Genomic DNA, 20,281 nt, shown 5'->3' with positions numbered 1-20,281 from the left:
GATGGCAATCGTTTGGTGCTCCTGTTATTAATCTGATCCTAGAAAATCCTGATGGTGTGCCTAACTAAATGGCCGCCTTCTGACTGTGTGCTGCAGCCTGTGAAATGCCGCAGCTGCAATATAACAGTATATTACTCAGTGTAACACATTATTCTTCCAGCTTCCAGGGTAATAGGCAATCAGCTCTTTGGAACACAGCAACAGATCTGTTTGTGATACTTTGTTGCCAAAAGGCAGAGCTCAAAAAGGTGTGTCAGAGCCCGTTTCAAAAGAGGCAGTGGATATGACTTTCAAAATGATTGCTTTAGCAACTAAAGGATGATAAATATATTAATTAATGGGTGGGTGGTACTTCCCACGTTGGGAGCAGGGGGGGAGCGGGCTGGTACTTTCCCCTCCGTCCCAAGTTGGGAGCAGGGGGGTTGGGAGCAGGGGGGGGGGGTTGGGAGCAGGGGGGGGGGTTGGTGGAATACAGAAATCACTGGTACCCAACCGCACCCCCCCCTCCCCATGCCCCCCAGACACGCCATATTTCCATGATATTTAAAAAAATAAAAAGAGATTTCTTAAAGTAAGGGGAAAAGAAAATATCGATCCGGATTTTTTGCTTTTAAGGTGCAATCAAAATCTGCAAGACACCCGGACGTTTAAGCGGGCAGCCTTGAACCACCTTATGGCTACTGTCATTAAAGATGTCTTCAGTAGCCTCCGGAGTGAGTACGTCACGGGCCCCCGGAGTGCCAAACCCTATGACGTAGTAGCTGCGTCTCAAGGGCACCCAAAGCGTTAATCGGGGGCAAGGGAAGGAGTAGACCAAGAGTGGCCAACTCCAGGCTTAAGGTCCACCAATAGGTTACGTTTTATGGATCTCTCTGCTTCACCAAAGGTGGCTCAGTGAACGACTGACCCACTGATTGAGCCACCTGTGCTGAAGCAGAGAGGTCCTTCAAATCGGCAGTGGACCTTGAGGACTGGAGTTGGCCACTGGGCTAGACCTATCAGAAGAACGAACGCTGAAGCATTTGTCCAGCTATAATGATGCGTTTACAGTGCACGTTTTTGCCTCTAAAAACCTGTACGAATTTTCTACGCTATACGTTACTATTTCACAAATTAAAACCTTCAGTAAGATGAGGAACTGGAGGTCTGGTGAAATGTCATTATTTATTAAAAATTATTTTACCAGGAAGTAACAGAAAAAAAGTGAATCGGGGCACTACGGATTTGTTCTAAACGAATTTATTGAGGCAAAATTGCGAGATTTCGACCGATGCAGCGGCCTTTCTCACGTGTTAGTGGCATACTGCAAACAACCCAATGTGTCTCATATATATAGTCCCAAAGCAAACAGGTGTCCCGTGTTGGTGATCAACTCTTTGTTACCAGGAAGTCATACATAGGGAGTTACCTCTCGTTTTCAAGTCTGTCCTGGGCACAGAGTTATGGTGACGGCTACACGGTTACAATAGGTGAACAGGGTTATACATTATATATAAAGACATTGCGTTACATTAGGTGAGGAAGGGATATTAAGTGCAAATGAATATAATTAACAGTTAATGGTGCCGCACCCAAAATAGACACAGCCCCTGTGTCTGAAGGTAAGGTAAAAAGAAAATAAGGAGCGCAAACGAAACCAACCAAGGTGAGTGTAGTGTTAAGGATAATGGCTTACACCAGGGGTGCAAGATTTTTCCGGGAGGGGCGTGGTGGTTGTAGAAGCCCCGCCCTTTTCCCCAAGGCATTTAAATTAAATGCCCGGGTATCGCGTGAGGCCTCTGCAGTGTCTCCTACCTTTTCTTCGGCAAGGCGGTGTCAAATGACGCCACAGGGTTATGTGACATGACGCGTCGCCATGGCACAGCGCGTCAAATGACGTTGCGGGTGACGTTACGTCACGTGACCCCACGCGTCATTTGACGCTGAATCTTGGTTAAGGGGGGGGAGAGCACAGGGGCTGCCAGACAGAGGGGGGCGCAGCGCAGAATGATTGCGCGTCCCTGGCTTACACAATAGGTAAATGTCTGGATACCGGAATGGGGACCACTACGCAGGGGCTGAAAAAACTGGATACTGTAATGAAACCCTTGTATGGAGGGAAAGAACCGGGGTTATACGTTACATTTTATTTTATGGACAGCACCTTTAAAATAGGTGTGTGTGTGTGTGTGTGTGTGTGTGTGTGTGTGTGTGTGTGTGTGTGTGTGTGTGTGTGTGTGTGTGTGTGTGTGTGTGTGTGTGTGTGTGTATGATGCGAGTCTCAGTTGTTGCATAGCAGCCTTTCCCTCCCATTATTTGCTTCTATCCATTTTCATCCCTTGATACCAGCGCCACCGGCTCAACAAAAGGACCTTCTGATCCACATTTCATCTCCTTCAGATTTGTCATTGAAAAAAAATACTCCTTATTTATTTCATGTTTTATGTCTGATTTTGTAGCATCAATGGTGACGACAGTGATTAAAACCGTGTTTATTTTCTACAGGGGAAGTGTTTGACTATTTAGTGGCCCACGGAAGGATGAAGGAAAAGGAGGCTCGGGCGAAATTTAGGCAGGTATGGGAGAAAATAAACGTTTTATCCTTTTTTCTTTTGCTGTTTTTATTTCGCCGAGGTGTTCGAGCTGGTAAACTCGGAATGCTTTCATATACTGTCACTGTGCGTGGAACGTGAAACAGGGCTCAGGGGGCAAAAAAGCTGGCAGTCCTTCAACTCCCGCGGTGGTGAGAAGCACGAGAGCAGTGTTATTGTTGAGCCGGTGTTTGTCGCCGGGTGGTGAGCAATGTGCTTGCTTTTGCTGGTTCGCGCATGGGCCCAGATTCCCTCCTCCGGTGAGCAGGGAATACAGCCCTGGGCAGATGGCAGAGCCGGCTCCTATTGGTCGATGCCTTTTCCTGGTTCCATGCCAGGGTCGCCATCAGCAAGGAAGAGGGACGAAGTGTCTTCGAGTAAAACGAGCAGTGGCTGTGTTCTGCACACGGGACGGTTATTTTTGGATCGTATTTTAATATGTTCTCTACCATATTTTTATTCTAGAAGAGATTACCCCTTTTGAAAATAAATATCCTTTTTTTTTTTTAAAGACAGCGGAGCTGGTAGTTTGGGAGTCGGAACGTAGTATTACTCGAGGATTACACATCACAAAGTAGTGGTACTTTCCCCCTCTAGACCAGCGGTGCGCAAAGTGGGGGGCACTGGATTTGTCCTGGGGGGCGCGGGCGGTTGCAGAAGCCCTGCACTCTTCTCTGAGACATTTAAATTAAATGCCGGGGGATTGCGTGAGGCCTCTGCAACGCTATGCTTACCTTGACTCTGCCGGCGTCACTCGTGTCCATGGCAATGCAGCGGCAAGTGACGTCACACGCATCAAATGACGCTGCGGGTGACGTCACATGACCCCACGGCATCATTTGACGCCGCACCAAGGTAAGGCAGGGGGGCGCAGCTGCAAAAGTTTGTGCTCCCCGCTCTAGACCAACTCCCCTTTTACCTCAGAGGGGAGATGTTCCATTTTAATTTCTCATGGAAGAAGGCTCAGTAACCCAACCCGTTCTGATTCCAAGGCCATCCCGTGTGCAATGACGTAATAAAGGCTGGTAAGAGCCCGTCATTGGATCTCCTTGCAAGGGTACAGGCCCATTTTTACTAAGCAGTCTTCTGCTATAAGGCCTCTGGAAGACACCACAGCGCAGGAGTGGCCAACTCCAGTCCTCAAGGGCCACCCACACTATACCTGCTTCAGCACAGGTCTCAATCAGTGGCTTGGTCAACAACTGAGCCACTGATTGATTGAGCCACCTGTGCTGAAGCAGGGATATCCTGAAAACCTGACCTGTTGGTGGCCCTTGAGGTCTGGAATTGGCCATCCCTGCTCTATGGTGTCTTCAGGGTCAGAAGGGGCTTTGTAGTAGAAGACTGCTTAGTAGAGCATGGCCAGTGGAGATGGTCTTCCATCGCCGGGAGGGGTCTTATGGCAGAAGACTGCTTAGTGATCATGGTACCTCCCTGCCACAATTGTGACTCGGGACACACATTTTTGTACTTAAATAGGGTGCTGAATATTTTAATTTTGCCAGACGTGTTAAATTAAATGTTTTGTTTATTCCTGATTCCAAAAATGGGAAAATAACAAATAAAGGACAAGTTGGGCGGGCAAAATATATATAAAAAGCCAATTTTTATGAACCATTTCCTAGCAACATTATTTTTTATTTAACCCCTTTGCTGCCAGCCAGAAAGGCTTGCAATGTGTATACTTTGCAGTCAGAGCGGATTACAACGCATTGCAAAGGGATTAATAAAAGATAACCCCGGTGATTTCAGTGGGAAAGAGCAATGGGACATGAATGGAAATGCCTTCCCCTAATGTATTCTTTTCCTGCACGCAAACCTGACACCACATCCCAATGCTGCTTCGCGCGCACACGGGGACACAGCTGCCTGCAGTCAGCCGGAGCAACGGCTAAAAATACCTTCTGCGGGGAGTGTAACGGCAGCATCATTATACCGTACTGTTGCCCAAACAATCTCTCTCCACTTACTATCATTTGGACAGACTCCAAAGACCCAAGATCGTATGCACTGTGCTGGAACGAAAAAATGTCTTATGTCCGAGTTCCTATAACTGTGAATGCAGCTTATCTGTGATCTGAGAAAAATCTATCATTTTACCACATATCTTAATGTGTGTGTGTGTGTGTGTGTGTGTGTGTGTGTGTGTGTGTGTGTGTGTGTGTGTGTGTGTGTGTGTGTGTGTGTGTGTGTGTGTGTGTGTGTGTGTGTGCGCGTACGTGTACGTGTACGGAATAATGCACACAAAAACAAAAAATAACATTTTCAAAACAGAAAAATTGATTTCCACTCACTCCCACTTAATTATCACATGTAAAGAGAAATGCTTTCACAATCAAACTTTATTTATCCATCCGGACCAAGAGGCCCGACACGTTCTGGCTGTGTTCCCCATTGGGGGGCCCCCCGGAGTAAGAATTTACTCATGATTGCACTTTTTTCTTTTAACATGTATTTTTCTATTTTCTATTGTTAAGCTTTTTCCAAATCCAGATGGATAAAAAAAAATAAGTATACGCATACAGATACACACACACACACACACACACACACACACACACACACACACACACACACACACACACACACACACACACACACACACACACACACACACACACACACACACACACACACACACACACACACACACACACACACACACATAGAAATTGTAGTAAATGCATATGATTAGACTGTCTTCCAGCAGAAGTTCTGAATGCTATAATAGTCACAGCATTGGAAGCTGGTTGGTATAGACACAAGTTTGGACCTTCAGAATAAAGACCTTGCTTGTGATGCATTGTGGCCCATTCCATAAGATGCCTTCCAGTGCTGGAAGACTTTCAAGTCGAGTGTATGGCCTGGGAAGTGTCTTCTGTAACAGCCCCTCTTAGTAACTACTGTATGGACCGTAACCTATAGACGGCAAACCAGTTGCACTGTGCTACAAAGAGAGAAAAATGACATTTCTACACGTCAAAGTGAAAACGCAATCCCCTTAAACGTAATGTTTTTTGCTGCTGTTTTTAATGGCATTCTTACTTTTTCTTTCAGATTGTGTCTGCTGTACAGTACTGTCATCAAAAATGTATTGTGCATCGAGATTTAAAGGTAATGGGTCCGTTCTATATTCTTGTTTTTATTATAGTTTTGGTGTGGGTAGCTTTGTGCGTTTCAAATAATGACTAGTGTGATCTTGCTGTGTTCTCATGAAATCATATATAATTCAACATTAACCCTTTGTAATCAAGGTCTATTAGGCAACTTCCTTCCAGCAGTGAGGGGAGTTTGAACTACACTTTTATGCTTCTGTTCACCAAATAGTTTTGGGACAGTAAGAACATGGTAAGAACATGGTCTACAGCAGGAATTAGGATTCGAATCTGTGAGGCTTCCTCTTGTGTATGATGTGCAGTTGGTTTAATTACACGGTTTGCACCATTGTATTCACTTCAACCCGCACAAATGACCGTGCACAATGGATCATTTTCTGAAAAGCTGAAAGTCCTCATCATGGAGTCTCCATGAACTTGTCAGAAAGCAGTATTGTTCCAGACTGTCTCCTCTTATGTATTGATGCATAATAAGTGTTGCTGTAATAGTAGTGAATAATGAACATGTATCATTTATTCCGAGTATCTGCGGAGCTGTTATTGATCTCCTCAATCTGGCTTTGAGCATTTTTATTCACTAATTCATATGTATTGGTCAAGGGTGGGCAGTAGTGATTTGTTTTAACATATAAACATTTAAGGATTTATTCCTCACACTATGTTTGTGACAGGCGAATTCCGCACTGAACCCATCACTTTTACAAAATGGTACATCTGCTCACGCCAGTCTCCCTTTTCAGCATAGTTATTATTTGTCTTCGCTATTGTATGTCAGAGTGTGTTTCCTCAGGACCACTTCTTGTCCAACCTAGCTTTCCATCAAGAAACCCCCTTTCTTTTTATTCTGGCTTCAATTTATTTTATCTGAACACAGCCAACATAGAGCTGTAAACTTTGTTCCAATGTAAGTCTCTTGAAAGAGACTGTTTCCTAGCTTTCACTGTTCTGGTGACCTTTGATCTGAAAAATAGCTTTTTGGGCTTCTGTGGTGTTGTCTTTCGTGCGGCCATCTTGGAATTGTGATTTCTGACATGACTCTTGTCATTGCACTTAACGGCAAAAGCATTGAACCATATGGCTCTGTGCCTGCAGAGTTAACATGAGGCGGGTGTCGGAAGCGACCCAAGTAGCCGTTTTGGGTAGGCTGAGTTCACCGTAGGGAATTAAGCCCGCGGTGCACAGAGAAGCCTGGTGGCAAAGTGTTTTTACTGTAAGAATCTGCTTCACTTCCCATTACCAGCTACTTGTGATCTTGAAGGAGGTCCTTTAATTTCCCTTAGACATTGTCACTGGGGCAGGGATATTTGTGCCTGCAAATCTTACTGTGCGAACACAACACATTTTGGTGTGTGTTTCTAGTGACCGCTGTTATGGTTTGTATCCTATTGGTGTCCTCTGAAAGCATTTTGCTCCGAGATTGTGTTATACATCGATGGACGGCTCCTAACGAAGACCGTTTCTACAAACTACCGACCGTCTGTGCGGAAATCTGATCACTTGACATTGCGTCCCACAAATGTACGAACAATCTGAATGAGAAATGAAATGCAGCTCAACAGTGCCCCCTGCTGGCTAGTTTTCAGACTTGCTGTCTCAGAAGATATTCACGCTACAAACTACTCATACGTTTTAAATTATTTAACTTTATTTTGGTTATTTATTTACTTTTCTCATTAAAAACAGTCAAACTTCTAGACAAAAGCCTCAATCCTGATATATGTATTAACTCAGAAAGACGGGACAGATTAAAAAATAATAATGCAGGCACATCTGGACTTTCTGTGGTACTGGACCTATTCCACCTAAGCCAGTATAACCAGCCAAACACAGATGAGACCCAAAAGTTCGAAACAGCTGTCTGTGGGTAGGTTTACTGGCTATGCATATTAACCCAGGCTGTGCTGAAAAGCTGTGTAATGCAGCAAGCATAAGCTTATAGGGGTCGTCAATGTCAGTGGACAGGAGGTAAATTTGCATGTTATTTCCCAGAATCCTTGGCTGCAGTGGAAGCACTGTATGCTAGGAGACAATGGTGAATAGCCGTGCTGCAGACCTGTCTGAGACTTATGAATCTGCTCACAGGTGATATTTTCATTTGCTAGGCTTACACAGAAATTTTCCGCACCCAAAGTGTTAACCTCTTCAGTGTGAAATTACCACTTCGGCAAAGGTATTAATAGACATTCCTACAATCTCCCATGCGCTTTGATGTATTTTAAGTGCTGATTACCCTGTTGGTGCCACATTTAATTAACATACACCTACACACCGGTGACAGGCACCTCTGGCAGTGCCGGGGTTCCAAGTTCTAGAACAGGATGGGTTAGCTGAGAACATGTGGTGGTGATTGTCTTCTCCCCTCCTTTCATCCCGTAACAGGCAGAAAACCTTCTTCTCGATGCCGACATGAATATTAAAATAGCCGATTTTGGCTTCAGCAACGAGTTCACCATGGGCAGCAAGCTGGACACGTTCTGTGGGAGTCCTCCCTACGCTGCCCCCGAACTCTTTCAGGGGAAGAAATACGATGGTCCAGAGGTGGATGTGTGGAGCCTGGGGGTTATTTTGTACACACTGGTCAGCGGATCCTTACCTTTTGATGGACAGAACTTAAAGGTATGTGGAACTGTCGGACCTTGCGTTGGCCCAGAGAGGCCTGCAGTACATTGCTATGTAGTAACCGTGTTTAACATTGGTTTTATGTTTTAAAGCACCAATTTGTTTATTTACATTGTTTAAACTCTTCACAACAACAGCAATAAAACACAATATTGCCGTTGTCTACTGTGCACAAATAATATTTGACTAATAGAGCGTTAATAGTGAACACACAACGGGATTCAATTTTCACTGATTTAAATAAAAAATCTATTTCTAGACCAATGAGGGAAGCATGGGTAATTGGAAGAGAAGTTCTAGAGCAGGGCTGGCCAAGTCCAGTCCTCGAGGGGCACCAGCACCAGCAAGTCAGGTGTTAAGGATATCCCTGCTTCAGCACAGGTGGCTTAGTCAATGACTGAGCCACCTGTGCTGAAGCAGGGATATCCTGAAAACCTGACCTGTTGGTGGCCCTTGAGGACTGGAGTTGGCCAGCCCTGGTGTAGTTAGATGTTATGCTAGCTCAGTTTGAGCCTGTGTGGGAATGCACCATTACTGCCGCCCTCTGTGTTATGCCGAGATTATAGTGGCCGCTGCAGGGCGCGTGCCTGACCGCGTGACGTCACTCGTGCGGTGCGGGCGCGAGAATCCTGCACTGTATGCAGGCAACAGGTTGCGTGGCCCGTGACGTCACGTGAGCGGTTTGCCGTGATTGGCTGGCATCACGCGGCCATCGCCTGGAGAGACGAATTCATTAGTGTCTCCTGGATTCTGCCGCTCCGTCGCTCCTCCGCCTAGTCGCGGTCGCAACCACTATGTGCACCTCAACGGAACACAGGTATTTTGCCGCGACCACTATAAACTCGGCCTTCGGGGGGCTTCACATCCTCCCCTATCCCCTTCCTGTAGAAGGAAAGAGGAATAAACCCCAAATACTGATGCTGCGACCGTGGCAAAAGCAGAAGAGTAGAACAGTCTCTTACTCAATAGTTCACTGAGGTATGAAGCAGCGTGGGCATGGGTTAAATAGCAAAGTATCCACTTTAAGTCCTCCTGTGTATGATCGGACTCACTCAGGGTGAGAGGCTAGAATGCAGAATGCAGGGGAGAGATACAAACAGACACGCTGGAATGTCCTGTCTCAGAGTAAATCATAGGATCCAGCAGCTGCTGCCTTCACTAACACTCCGTGTCCCACAGAAGAAAACCCGCTGCATGTACTCCCCGTCAAGCAGGGTGATGCGGATATATGTGTAGCAGAGCTCCAATGCCACGTTGTATCGGCGTGCTCCAATGCCACGTTGTATCGGCGTGCTCCAATGCCACGTTGTATCGGCGTGCTCCAATGCCACGTTGTATCGGCGTGCTCCAATGCCACGTTGTATCGGCGTGCTCCAATGCCACGTTGTATCGGCGTGCTCCAATGCCACGTTGTATCGGCGTGCTCCAATGCCACGCTGTATCTGCGTGCTCCAATGCCACGTTGTATCGGCGTGCTCCAATGCCACGTTGTATCGGCGTGCTCCAATGCCACGTTGTATCGGCGTGCTCCAATGCCACGTTGTATCGGCGTGCTCCAATGCCACGTTGTATCGGCGTGCTCCAATGCCACGTTGTATCGGCGTGCTCCAATGCCACGTTGTATCGGCGTGCTCCAATGCCACGTTGTATCGGCGTGCTCCAATGCCACGTTGTATCGGCGTGCTCCAATGCCACGTTGTATCGGCGTGCTCCAATGCCACGTTGTATCGGCGTGCTCCTGCCGGTTTGTTGATATAGAAAAAAAAGTTGCTGTTTGGCGGTCACAGCCTTCAGTGAATAGATGAACCAAGCGCAATTAATTAATTGCGCTTGGTTCATCTATTCACTGAAGGCTGTGACCGCCAAACAGCAACTTTTTTTTCCTATCCCCTTCCTGACTCATCCATTCAGCAACATGTTACAATGTATAGTTATTTTTTGCCTCGATTATCATGTTGTGTTCTAGAGCAGCGGTGCACAAACTGCGGGGGGCGGGGGGCACGCAGGGAGGGGGCGGGAGAATTTCTAGGGGGGGGGGCGGCAGTTACAGAGGCCCCGCGCTTTTCCCCACGGCATTTCAATTAGGCGTGAGGCCTCTGTAACTCACTTACCTGCTGCCAGCCGGGTGTTCGGCGACGGTCATGTGACGTCACCCGTCTCCACTAGCAACGCGCGGCAAATGGCGCGGTGGGGTCACATGATCCACGATGTCATTTGACACCGAGCCATTGGAGGGGGGGAGGGCGTAAACGCTGCAGCTCCCAGGAAGGGGGCCGCAGCTCAAAGTTTGCGCACCGCTGTTCGAGAGTTTTGCTTAATATTTCTGTTTCACCTCCAGCCATCTTCGGGCTGTGGCTTTCTCTCTTATACCCCTGCTCAGTAAGCGGGGAAGCAGTCTTCTTCTTGTAAGGGATTATACTAGTCCCAACATTTTATTGGAGCTAGTGTGTTCTCCAGCACGGGAAAGGCGGCTTCACTGTGCGATCATAGCGATGGCAAAGGATTGAGATCTGTTTTAATTTTATTTTATGGTTTTATTGGGGAAACTTCAATTAATTTAAATATGCAGCAATCTAAATATTCCTTTAAAGCAGCAATACGGGTTTAATTTGTTTTAATTACAGGATTGCAGCAGGGGGTCTTTGGAGCTGAACTGTGTTAATTTCCGCTCCAGGAACCCCCTGCTCCCAGAGATACATATCTCTTTTCAGTTTAATTGTCTGTCTCGAGGGCCAATAGGAAGCCGCACCGGATGACATCACAGCTTTCTATTGGCCTGCGTGACATTTCAACGCCGCCTATATGTTAGGCACACAGTTTCCCTGAAATGAACACAGTTGAGCTATGGAGACCCCCTGCTTCAATACTGTAATAATTATAATAATAATTATCATTATTATTTAAAAAAAATAATAATAATAAAAAATATATATATATTTATTTTTTTATCTATTAATAAATCCCCCATTTTGGTAATGCACTAGGGTTGTGTGCTGTTGTCTTGTTTTTTGTATATACAGTGTGTGGATATAAATATACCCACACACTGTATATACAAAAAACAAGACAACAGCACACAACCCTATATATATATATACACATATATATACCTCCTGTATTGCTGGGGGGGGGGGATAAATACATTATTTTGCTATATTGGCATTCATTGGATGCCGCCTATCTTAACTTACCCTCCCCGGAATATTAGAACGGCCAATGTTATCCGCACATTAAGCACACGGCTGAGATAACCTCAAAAACAGTTCGAATGCAGAAAAAAAAAAAAAAAGTGAGGGAAATGTTATTTTAATGCTCTCTTTTTGGGGACGGAAATTGCTGCTTTATTGTTTGTCGTGTTAAAGTTTTTATTAGTATTTTTTTAATGTTTTGACCCTTTTGCTGCTAAATGGGCCAGTGACACGATTACGCTGCAGACCCCTCTGGCACGTAAATGGTTAACCGCAATGTATGCTTAAAGCCTTTTTTTAGTCCGTAATATGTGATATATGACTGCGCGACGCGTCGGTGGCACTAGCGCAGTAACACGTCCTGTTTTGCTTTTTGTGAAGGAATTACGGGAGCGAGTTTTACGCGGAAAGTACCGTATTCCTTTCTATATGTCCACAGACTGTGAAAACCTACTAAAAAAGCTGCTTGTGTTGAACCCAATAAAACGAGGCAGCTTGGAAGTAAGTGGTCTGCTTTTCCTTTCTCACGCTGTTTGCTGCATACGGGGATCCGGACGGAGGCCATCTTGACATTGTTTAGCAGGTGTTCGGTGTCATGGGCTGGCGAACCCCCCCAAACCATTTAACCAATAACATGTAAAAATACGTATGCCTTAGTTCAGGGGGTGGGGGGGGGGGCGCAACTCCAGTCCTCAAGGGTCAAAAACTGGTCAGCTTTTCAGGATATCCCTGCTTCAGCACAGGTGGCTCAGTCTTCGATTGAGCCACCTGTGCTGAAGCAGGGATTTCCTGAAAAGCTGACCAGTTGGCGCCCCTTGAGGACAGGACTTGGCCAACCCTGCCTTAGTTCCTCAATCAGCGAGGGATTCAAGAGCTTCTAAGAAAGGGAACACCTCCCTTGGTAGAGTTTTAACATGATCTGTGTGTTATATCACTGCTCCTATCGTGCATATGTAAACAAATACATGTAATACCCCACAATTAGATTGCAACCTCTTCGGGGCAGGGACTCCTCTTCCTAAATGTAACTTTTATGTCTGAAAGCGCTTCTTCCTGTTATGTGTATTATTTGGTATTTATATGATTCTCACGTGTATTACTGCTGTGAAGCGCTATGTACATGAATGGTACTATATAAATAAAGACTTACATACATACATGTAAAAGCTTTTCTCATCAGAGCTACTTTTTCTTTTACATGTAGTAAATGTCCCTGTTGTTCCAGTTAGCTAAAGGTTTTGAGTAGATACATCTGTACATCTGGTCCACATTAGGTACTGGACCCCAAAACAGGTCCTGTAATAGTGCTAAAATATGTGCCGTTGGAGGATATGCAAGATATTGGCCCTTCTGGGAGCCAATTGGCCAGCACCGGCCCCCCAGTCACTCAGGGCCGAGTACATGCGTCGGCGCACATTCAGCAGCCGCGCTGTACTGCAAGATTCCACACACACAAAAAAATTGTGTGTGGAACTTGCGACGGAGCCGTGGCCACGCCCCCGCCGGCTGTTCAGCCAATGAGGGCTTACCAGCCGGGTGAGGTCATGGCCACGCCCTGCCAAACCCCCCGACACGCCCCCTTCCGTCGCAACCTCTCCCTCCCCGGACCGCTGTGCACGCGCCGCCGCCCCCTCCCTGCCCCCTATGCGCGCGTGCACTGGGACCGCAGCCTTATGCCGCATTGGGCAAATATTGCTTTGAGTAACAGTGCAGGACTGTTCCTCCCTAGTGGCAGAATAGGCAAATCTCTCAGCCCCTTCCCCAGCGCGTTTCACAATGAGGCTCTGCAGTTAGAAGGTAGCTTTTCCTGCAATCACACCCTACATCAGGTGATTAGACCATACCCCTATAGTGTAGGCCAGTGGTTCTCAACCTTTGTTGAGATGGGGCACCCCTACCCTTCAGGCCTCACTCATCCCTTTCTTACTCGCGCGCATAGGCACGCTCTCTCCTTTTCACGAGCAGAGACCCGACACTTACCGACCTTCTTCTCACACACTCCACATCCCTTTTACTCAACACACACTAAACATGTAAACCCTCTTCATACAGCACACTTACACTCTCTATTAATCAAATACCACGTTGACCCTCCTCCCCCATCTTCTTCTCTTACTCACACCACATTCCACCCCACACCCCACAAAAAGCACTAACCTCCCTCCCCACACGAAGCCCTCACTCCTACCCTCTGTCCTCCCATTTGCCTACGCACCTTTAACCTGTCAGCTGCTCGGCGGGCGAGTCCTGCGCTGTCTGGAAATAGAGGCCAATTTCTCTTCTCTGTGCCGGGGGGCTGCCGGGAACGGCGGATCGCATCTTCTACGTCTCCAGGCAGCGCGGGGAATGCACTCTGATCAGCCAACAGAGTTCTTCCACTGGGGCCGCGGCACATCAGGGTTGCCGCACACCCTGGTGGAGAAACCCCTGATGTAGGACATGGAGCACTGGCGTGTGGGTTTTGATCCAGGTTGTCTCATTTCAAAGACCAGTATCTTTATCACTTCCCTTCTGCAACTCTGCCAGCTTGACCATCATTTGTAGAAGAAACCCAATTGACGCTGCTGTCCACCGAGCAAACTGGGGAAACAAAATGGCCGCCAAGTTTGTTGTCTGCTGTCCTATTTGAGTTTTTTTTCTGTCAGAGTTAGCATACACAAAAGCTGTACAAATATCTCTGGGTTGGGGGGCAACTAGTTTTCTCCGGGAAGCCCCTCAGGTTCAGGTAAAAAAAATATATAAAAATAATTTTTTCCGGTAACTTTAAAAAAAAAAATATTATTTGTATATGTAAAGCATGTGGCAATGTATCATTCTACATTCTTATCTAAGCTGGCAATAGTTTGGCGCTCCTGTTATAAATCTGTTAAAACCATGCTTGTGTGACTATCATAATGGCTGCTGCTTCAGTCAGTGTAACTCAGCAGCTACAATGTATCCTTATATTACTAAGGTAACATTATCTATTGTTACAGTCTGCAGCTCAAACTGCTGGGAACATTTGCAACAAATGATCCCAAACAGGAAAGTGTTGCAAAGATCCTGCACTGCTAGAGGTGTGCCAAAGCCTGCTATAGAAATCAAAAGATGCTTTAAAACTCATAAGCTTAGGTAAGAATGTAGAATGATACGGTATAAAAATAAGAACAATCCTGGGTGCGAGACCGTTTCCTGCTGCATGCTATAAAAAGTTGGCAATTTTACTTGTCGGCTTATTTCATTTCTTGAGCGACTTTGTTTTGTTTTAGTTAGCAGTTGCGCAGCGGAAGCACCGTGCTCCCAAACACAATAGGAAGAGCGCGGCGGTCGCAGGTTCACCGGCTTCGGGTCCAGAGCGAAGCACATAAAACACTTACATTTGCGGTACAAACGTAAACATGTAAAGGTGCGGTTTCAGGCGTCTGTAGGCCCTGGGGCGGCTCTCTGCCCTAGCGTATTGATGTCATGACGCCACAGTGTAATTTTCTGCGACGCTACAGGAGGGGGCCGCTTCCGAAAACGTGAGGCTTTCTCACACATGCACGCACTTTTTCTCAGCCCAAAATTGGCGTCCCAAACCCCCCCCCCTCCTGCCAATTTTTTTTTTGCCACTATAGCCCACTCGGCCTAATGGGAAATCCGCTACGGTTCACATAGTAAAACCAGGTTCTACTTGTCTACACGCATATTATTATTCAAGTCCTCCTGCAGAGAAATGACATCCTGCACTGTTATGGGTCCTCGTCAAAGATGCATCATTTGCCCTCTCTCTCTCTCTCTCTACTCCTGGAGTGGCCAACCCCAGTCCTCAAGGGCCACCGACAGGACAGGTTTTAAGGATATCCCTGCTTAAGCACAGGTGGCTCAATCAGTGTCTCGGTCGAAGACTGAGACACTGATTGAGCCACCTGTGCTGAAGCAGGCATATCCCCAATACCTGGCCTGTTGGTGGCCCTTGAGGGCTGGAGTTGATCACCCCTGCTCTAATAAGTTAAAGCAGCCACAGTCCTGAACCGTGAAGCATTCCATCTATACCCCAAGCCCAATCTGAATATGTTCTATTTATGACCACATCGTTTAGCCCATTTCCAATCCAGGGGCAAATATGTTGAACCCAGGGCCATATTCGCTTTGTACAGCACCCCACTGTGTAGCACCTTACCAGAAGCCTTTGCAAATGATAAAGGGATCAGATCTACTGACTTGTCGTAATCTCACTTCCTACTTAGTAGAAGACATCCTAGACGGTGAAGTACAGAGTTGTACAAAGTATTGAATATCGAAGTCAATGGGATGTAATGTGTCTTCCAGTGCCAGAAGGTGTCTTGTGGCAGAAGACTGCTTAGTCAACTTGGGCCAGTGTGTCCTGCAATGGTGTGTGACTGAATGTTCTGAACACGCAAATGTTGAAGGTCTTTATTGCATTCCCCAGCAAATCATGAAGGATCGGTGGATGAATGTTGGCTATGAAGATGAAGAGTTAAAGCCATACACTGAGCCGGAAGTAGATTTCAATGATGCCAAAAGAATAGGTAGGTGCCTGTATGTAAGAACGAGTGGGCTGCCTCGCTCTACAAGAAGAAGAAAGGGTTTGGTGGCAATGAAGATTTTCTACCTGTGAATTATCGGAGGTCATAGTTGGCTCAAACCCACACCATATCCTTTAAGGAATGAGCAAGTGTGCCCAGGTTAAAATCTGTCTAAGGCCAAGTCCATAGATGGACAGGCCGTGCTGAGGCGTGCGGACGCTCCGCGCTGAGCCCCTGCATCCTCAATGAGGATGCCTTGAGAGGGGGCTCACGCGAGCGTCCGCAGGCGTGCTGACGAGTTGGAGGTTTCAGCCGAGCGCCAAGCTGCTTTTCAGTGCGCTGTCGGCTGAAAACCTCCAATCACAGCACAGCAGTGTCAACGTCACGGCGCCGTGACGTCGACGTCAGTGCGTCGCGGGCGATTGGCCCAGCGACGTCACTGCCCCGCCTCCAACCACCTCCCCCCGGCTCCGATCACGCCCGCTGGCTCGCCTGTATGGGCATGAAATCGCCCAGATTTCAGCAGGCGAGCCTCCGCGTCAGCGCGGCTCGGATCGCCTCACATTCTATGGCCCGGGCCTTAGAAGGCCCCGAAGCTACTGTATGATAATAAAGTGGTGCTCAAAACTCAAACCACAATAACAAATAAACAATGTTTTCTTCTAAACAGGGCTCAGAATACTAGTCATCTAAAATGCATTTTTTTTTACATTTATTTTTTAAGTTGCGATCACAAAATAATGTAGTAAATAAGCCGTGGGAAGAACTAGTGTCAATCGCAGCATCTTCTGATAATCCGACCAAGGTCCCAGCTCAAGCAAAGCAAAAGCATAGTGACGGGCAGCACACAGTCTGCAAAATGGCTGCACGGGGCTGGTGAGAGTTGTAGTTGTTCCAACTACAGTGTTGCAATAAAATCAGAAGTCACGAATATCGTCCGCTTGTTAGGTACAAAATCTTTTATTTAGCAAACCGTAGAAGCCGGGCCGGCTTGATGGCCGCGCCATCGGTGCGACTGCACTGGGCCCCGCGCTCTCCCCCGGGACCCCAGCGGTGGAGCGGGAGCGGTGGGTCCCAGGGCTCACAGAAATCACACGAGGTATAAGAGGTTAGGCTAGGATTGTTCGTGTGTGCGCGGGGATTGTTCAACTTTGCTGTGGGATTTCTGGGACCCGCTGAGTTAGTCCCATTGCCCCCAGAGACGATCACGGGTATAGACTAAGTTTGTGACCCCCCCCAGCCAGAGCCCGTGGTCACCAGGATTGGGTGGGAGGTACCCCAGATATAAGAACGTGGCTCTTGGGTGGGTTTCGTCTAGTGGTCCTGGGTGGTGACACTATCAGGTTGGGATGTTGGTGTGAGTTTTTGGGTGCCAGCGGTCTGACATTTCGTGACAGACCTTGCAACCGCCTCACAGGGAGGGCCCTGGGGAGCGTAAGAGGACTCGCACTCAGTTTGCACCGGGCCCCGTGATTTTCCTAACCAGTCCTGTGTGAAACTTTTCTTGTTTTTTTTTGACTAGTTAGCATATTCGTATCTTGCATAAAAATGAGCTTTCAGCAAAATAGAAAAAAAATATATAAAAAATATATGTGTGTATATATATATATATATATATATATATATATATATATATATATACACTGTATATATATATATATATATATATATATATATATATATATTTACTGTATATATATATATTTATTAGGCAAAAGAGCAATAGCACAGAGTAGAACGATGGGTCCATGCCTAACTGAGCTATGACGGCAGCTGCAGTGATCAGGTTTCGGCCACAACGAAAGTAATGTTTTCGCATCAGCGTTTCAGAAAAAGGAACCTAGTTCCGATTGAAGTATTTGATCAACATGAAAAAGTGGGGCAGAGTATACCAAGGGCCCTCCCATACATTATGAACCCGGATTACTGCAAGAGTCTGTGCGCTGTATTCCCAACGCCAGATGGTTGCTCCCCGTGTCCCTGAACGGGCTCTGAATAAGAGCACTGATCGATTCCACGCATGATTTATTAAACATGATGCTGTCCTCGCTACAGGTCGTGGTGCATTGAACTTTTCTGTACACAGTATGTCTCTCTTAAGCTTCTTGCAGCAGCAGGAATGTGAAGGTCACTCCTGTAATAGGCTTCTCCTGCTCTCTTCCAACAAGGAACTCGGTTCCGTCACCTTTTTTGGGACGAATGCTAAACTCCATATAGTAATTATAAAATGAGCCCCCCTTACTAACCCCATCCTGGTAATAAAAAACAGGGGGAGGCCGGGTGGGGGAGGGGGAACTGTTGCTTTAAATTAAATGTGCTAGAAAAAGCACTGATCCACTCTTAGTTTCCGCCCAACTCTGTTATTTAGAGGCTGGACCATGTTAATTCCAGTTGTGGAGATCCCCTGGGGCCGGAGATATTACCAGTGAAGGTATATACCGCCACCCTGCCTCACACAGGAGAATAGGAAGCCGCGTCAACGCGGTGCCTGACGCAGGCGATTTCAATCTGGGCGGGACTGCAACGTGCGACCTTCGGGTGTAGGAATCGTGCGACCCAATGCAGGTCGACCCAGTTCAGGTTTTCAGGATATCCCTGCTTCAGGGATGGTGGCTCAATCAGTCCCTGCTTCCACACAGGTGGCGTCAGTCTTCGACTGAGCCTCTGATTGAGCTGGAGCTGGGATAGCCTAAAAACCTGACCTGTTGGGGGGGCTTGAGGACTGGAGTTGAGCCCCCCACCTCTGAGCTAAGGGGCTAATTGTAGAGGCGCAGGAGGAGACGAGCGGGCAGTTTTTGGCTCGTATAGAATCTGCCCCTTAACGTTGAAAACTATAGAGAAACTGAAACAAAGCTCAGACAAAGAGATCATCGTGTAGTACTGGGGGGCGCGGGATTGTCTGCGTGGGTCCGCGGGGTTTACAGAGGCCCCGCGCGCTTCCCGAAGGCAGTTAAAATAAGTGCCGGGGAAGCGGCGAAGGCCTCTGCAAACTGCACTTACCGTGGCTCTGCCGGCTTCTGGAGACGTGACTTCATGACGCCCAGACGATGGAGCCGAGGTAAGAGGGGGGGGCGCGCAGAGAGAGGAACAGCCAGCAAGGGGGGGGGGGGGTGCGCAGGGAAAAAAGATTGCGCTCCCCTGCTGTAGTATACTGTGGTTTAGTTGGTTCATAATAAATGTACAAATAAACTAGTTCTAAAGACATTTATTTTGTGCGTGCGTTTATTATGTACCTAACCACAACTAAACCACAATATACCACACGATTTATCTCCCTGTCTGCGCTTTCTTTTCTCTATAGTTTTCGACTTTATGAATACGTTTTATAACATCCGAGATGTCACCGGAAGTCCCTGGGTCTCCCTTGGTCTTTGATTTGTACTCGCGTTCACTTGGTATTATCTCGTCTCTTTGATACAAGATTTCCCCTCTGTATATTGTGGTCTTAATTTGCTACACCCTTTTAAAGTTTTATTATGGGTGCGGCCAAGTTAATATCCAAACAAATGGGAACTATGTTTAATAAATAATACATCACAAGGTCCAACATATTGCCTCAGTCAAACCTATATTTCTCTGGATAATAAATGTTTTTGTTTGTGGAAATATTTATTTATTTATTTCAATTGTTTTTCTCTCATTTGGTTGTGAAATGTGCATTTTAGTTCCGGTTGCTAGATGTCCAGTATTGAACCGGACTGTCCTGTATTTGGACACTGTGTCCCGTAAAAGTGAGAGCTAATACTGGACATGTACCCGGTATTACCTCTCTGGACATAGTGAACTGACCGGCTTGGGGGGGTGGGGGGGACACAGCATTTCCCCGAGCAGGGAGAGAGCAGGGCTGTTGTTAGGGGGCTGGGCAGCTTCCTCCACCCTGATTTGGCTGCATTACCCAGCAACAGCCAATCAAGACGTGTCCGGAGTCATGGGGTGTGGCGAAGGAGAGGAGGAAACAGCATGGAGCGAAGAGAGCTGTGTGTGTGTGTGTGTCTCGAGCACGTCGCCCCTTTCACCATTGTGTCCAGTGTTTTTGGAGAAGCCACCTGGCAACCCTAATTTTAGTCAATTACTTTAAGCCAGACCGAAGCATATTTCACACCTTTTATGTAATATACAGAAAATACGTCTTACATTTTTGTTATGCAAACAACGAAATAGTTTACCAATCCAAATATAAAACTCCCAATAAACTGACCATTTCATCTTCTACAATGTATACTGCCGTTGTCCTGTTCTTCTGCATTTGCTATTCATTGTCTTGGGATCGGCTCATTGTA

The 20,281-nt window shown here is 46.8% G+C and overlaps 1 protein-coding gene across 4 annotated transcripts in view; it reads left to right on the top strand.

Annotated features, from left to right (window-relative positions):
- MARK1 (microtubule affinity regulating kinase 1) overlaps positions 1-20,281 on the top strand; it is a 127,377-nt gene that overhangs the window by 89,128 nt on the left and 17,968 nt on the right. For 3 of the 4 annotated variants that reach the window (XM_075595571.1, XM_075595573.1, XM_075595574.1), the window contains 5 exons: positions 2,485-2,555; positions 5,628-5,684; positions 8,066-8,302; positions 11,875-11,994; positions 15,905-16,004. In XM_075595571.1, the coding sequence (XP_075451686.1) occupies positions 2,485-2,555; positions 5,628-5,684; positions 8,066-8,302; positions 11,875-11,994; positions 15,905-16,004 (585 nt within the window). Of the gene's footprint in view, positions 1-2,484; positions 2,556-5,627; positions 5,685-8,065; positions 8,303-11,874; positions 11,995-15,904; positions 16,005-20,281 lie in introns of those variants that run through there. The other variant, XM_075595575.1, reaches the window with a different exon arrangement.

This window comes from Ascaphus truei, chromosome 4 (genome assembly GCF_040206685.1).
Source record: "Ascaphus truei isolate aAscTru1 chromosome 4, aAscTru1.hap1, whole genome shotgun sequence".
Taxonomy (NCBI): Eukaryota; Metazoa; Chordata; class Amphibia; order Anura; family Ascaphidae; genus Ascaphus; species Ascaphus truei.
Note: the sequence above shows the minus strand (reverse complement) of the source record. Positions and strands in the feature narration are given on the sequence as shown.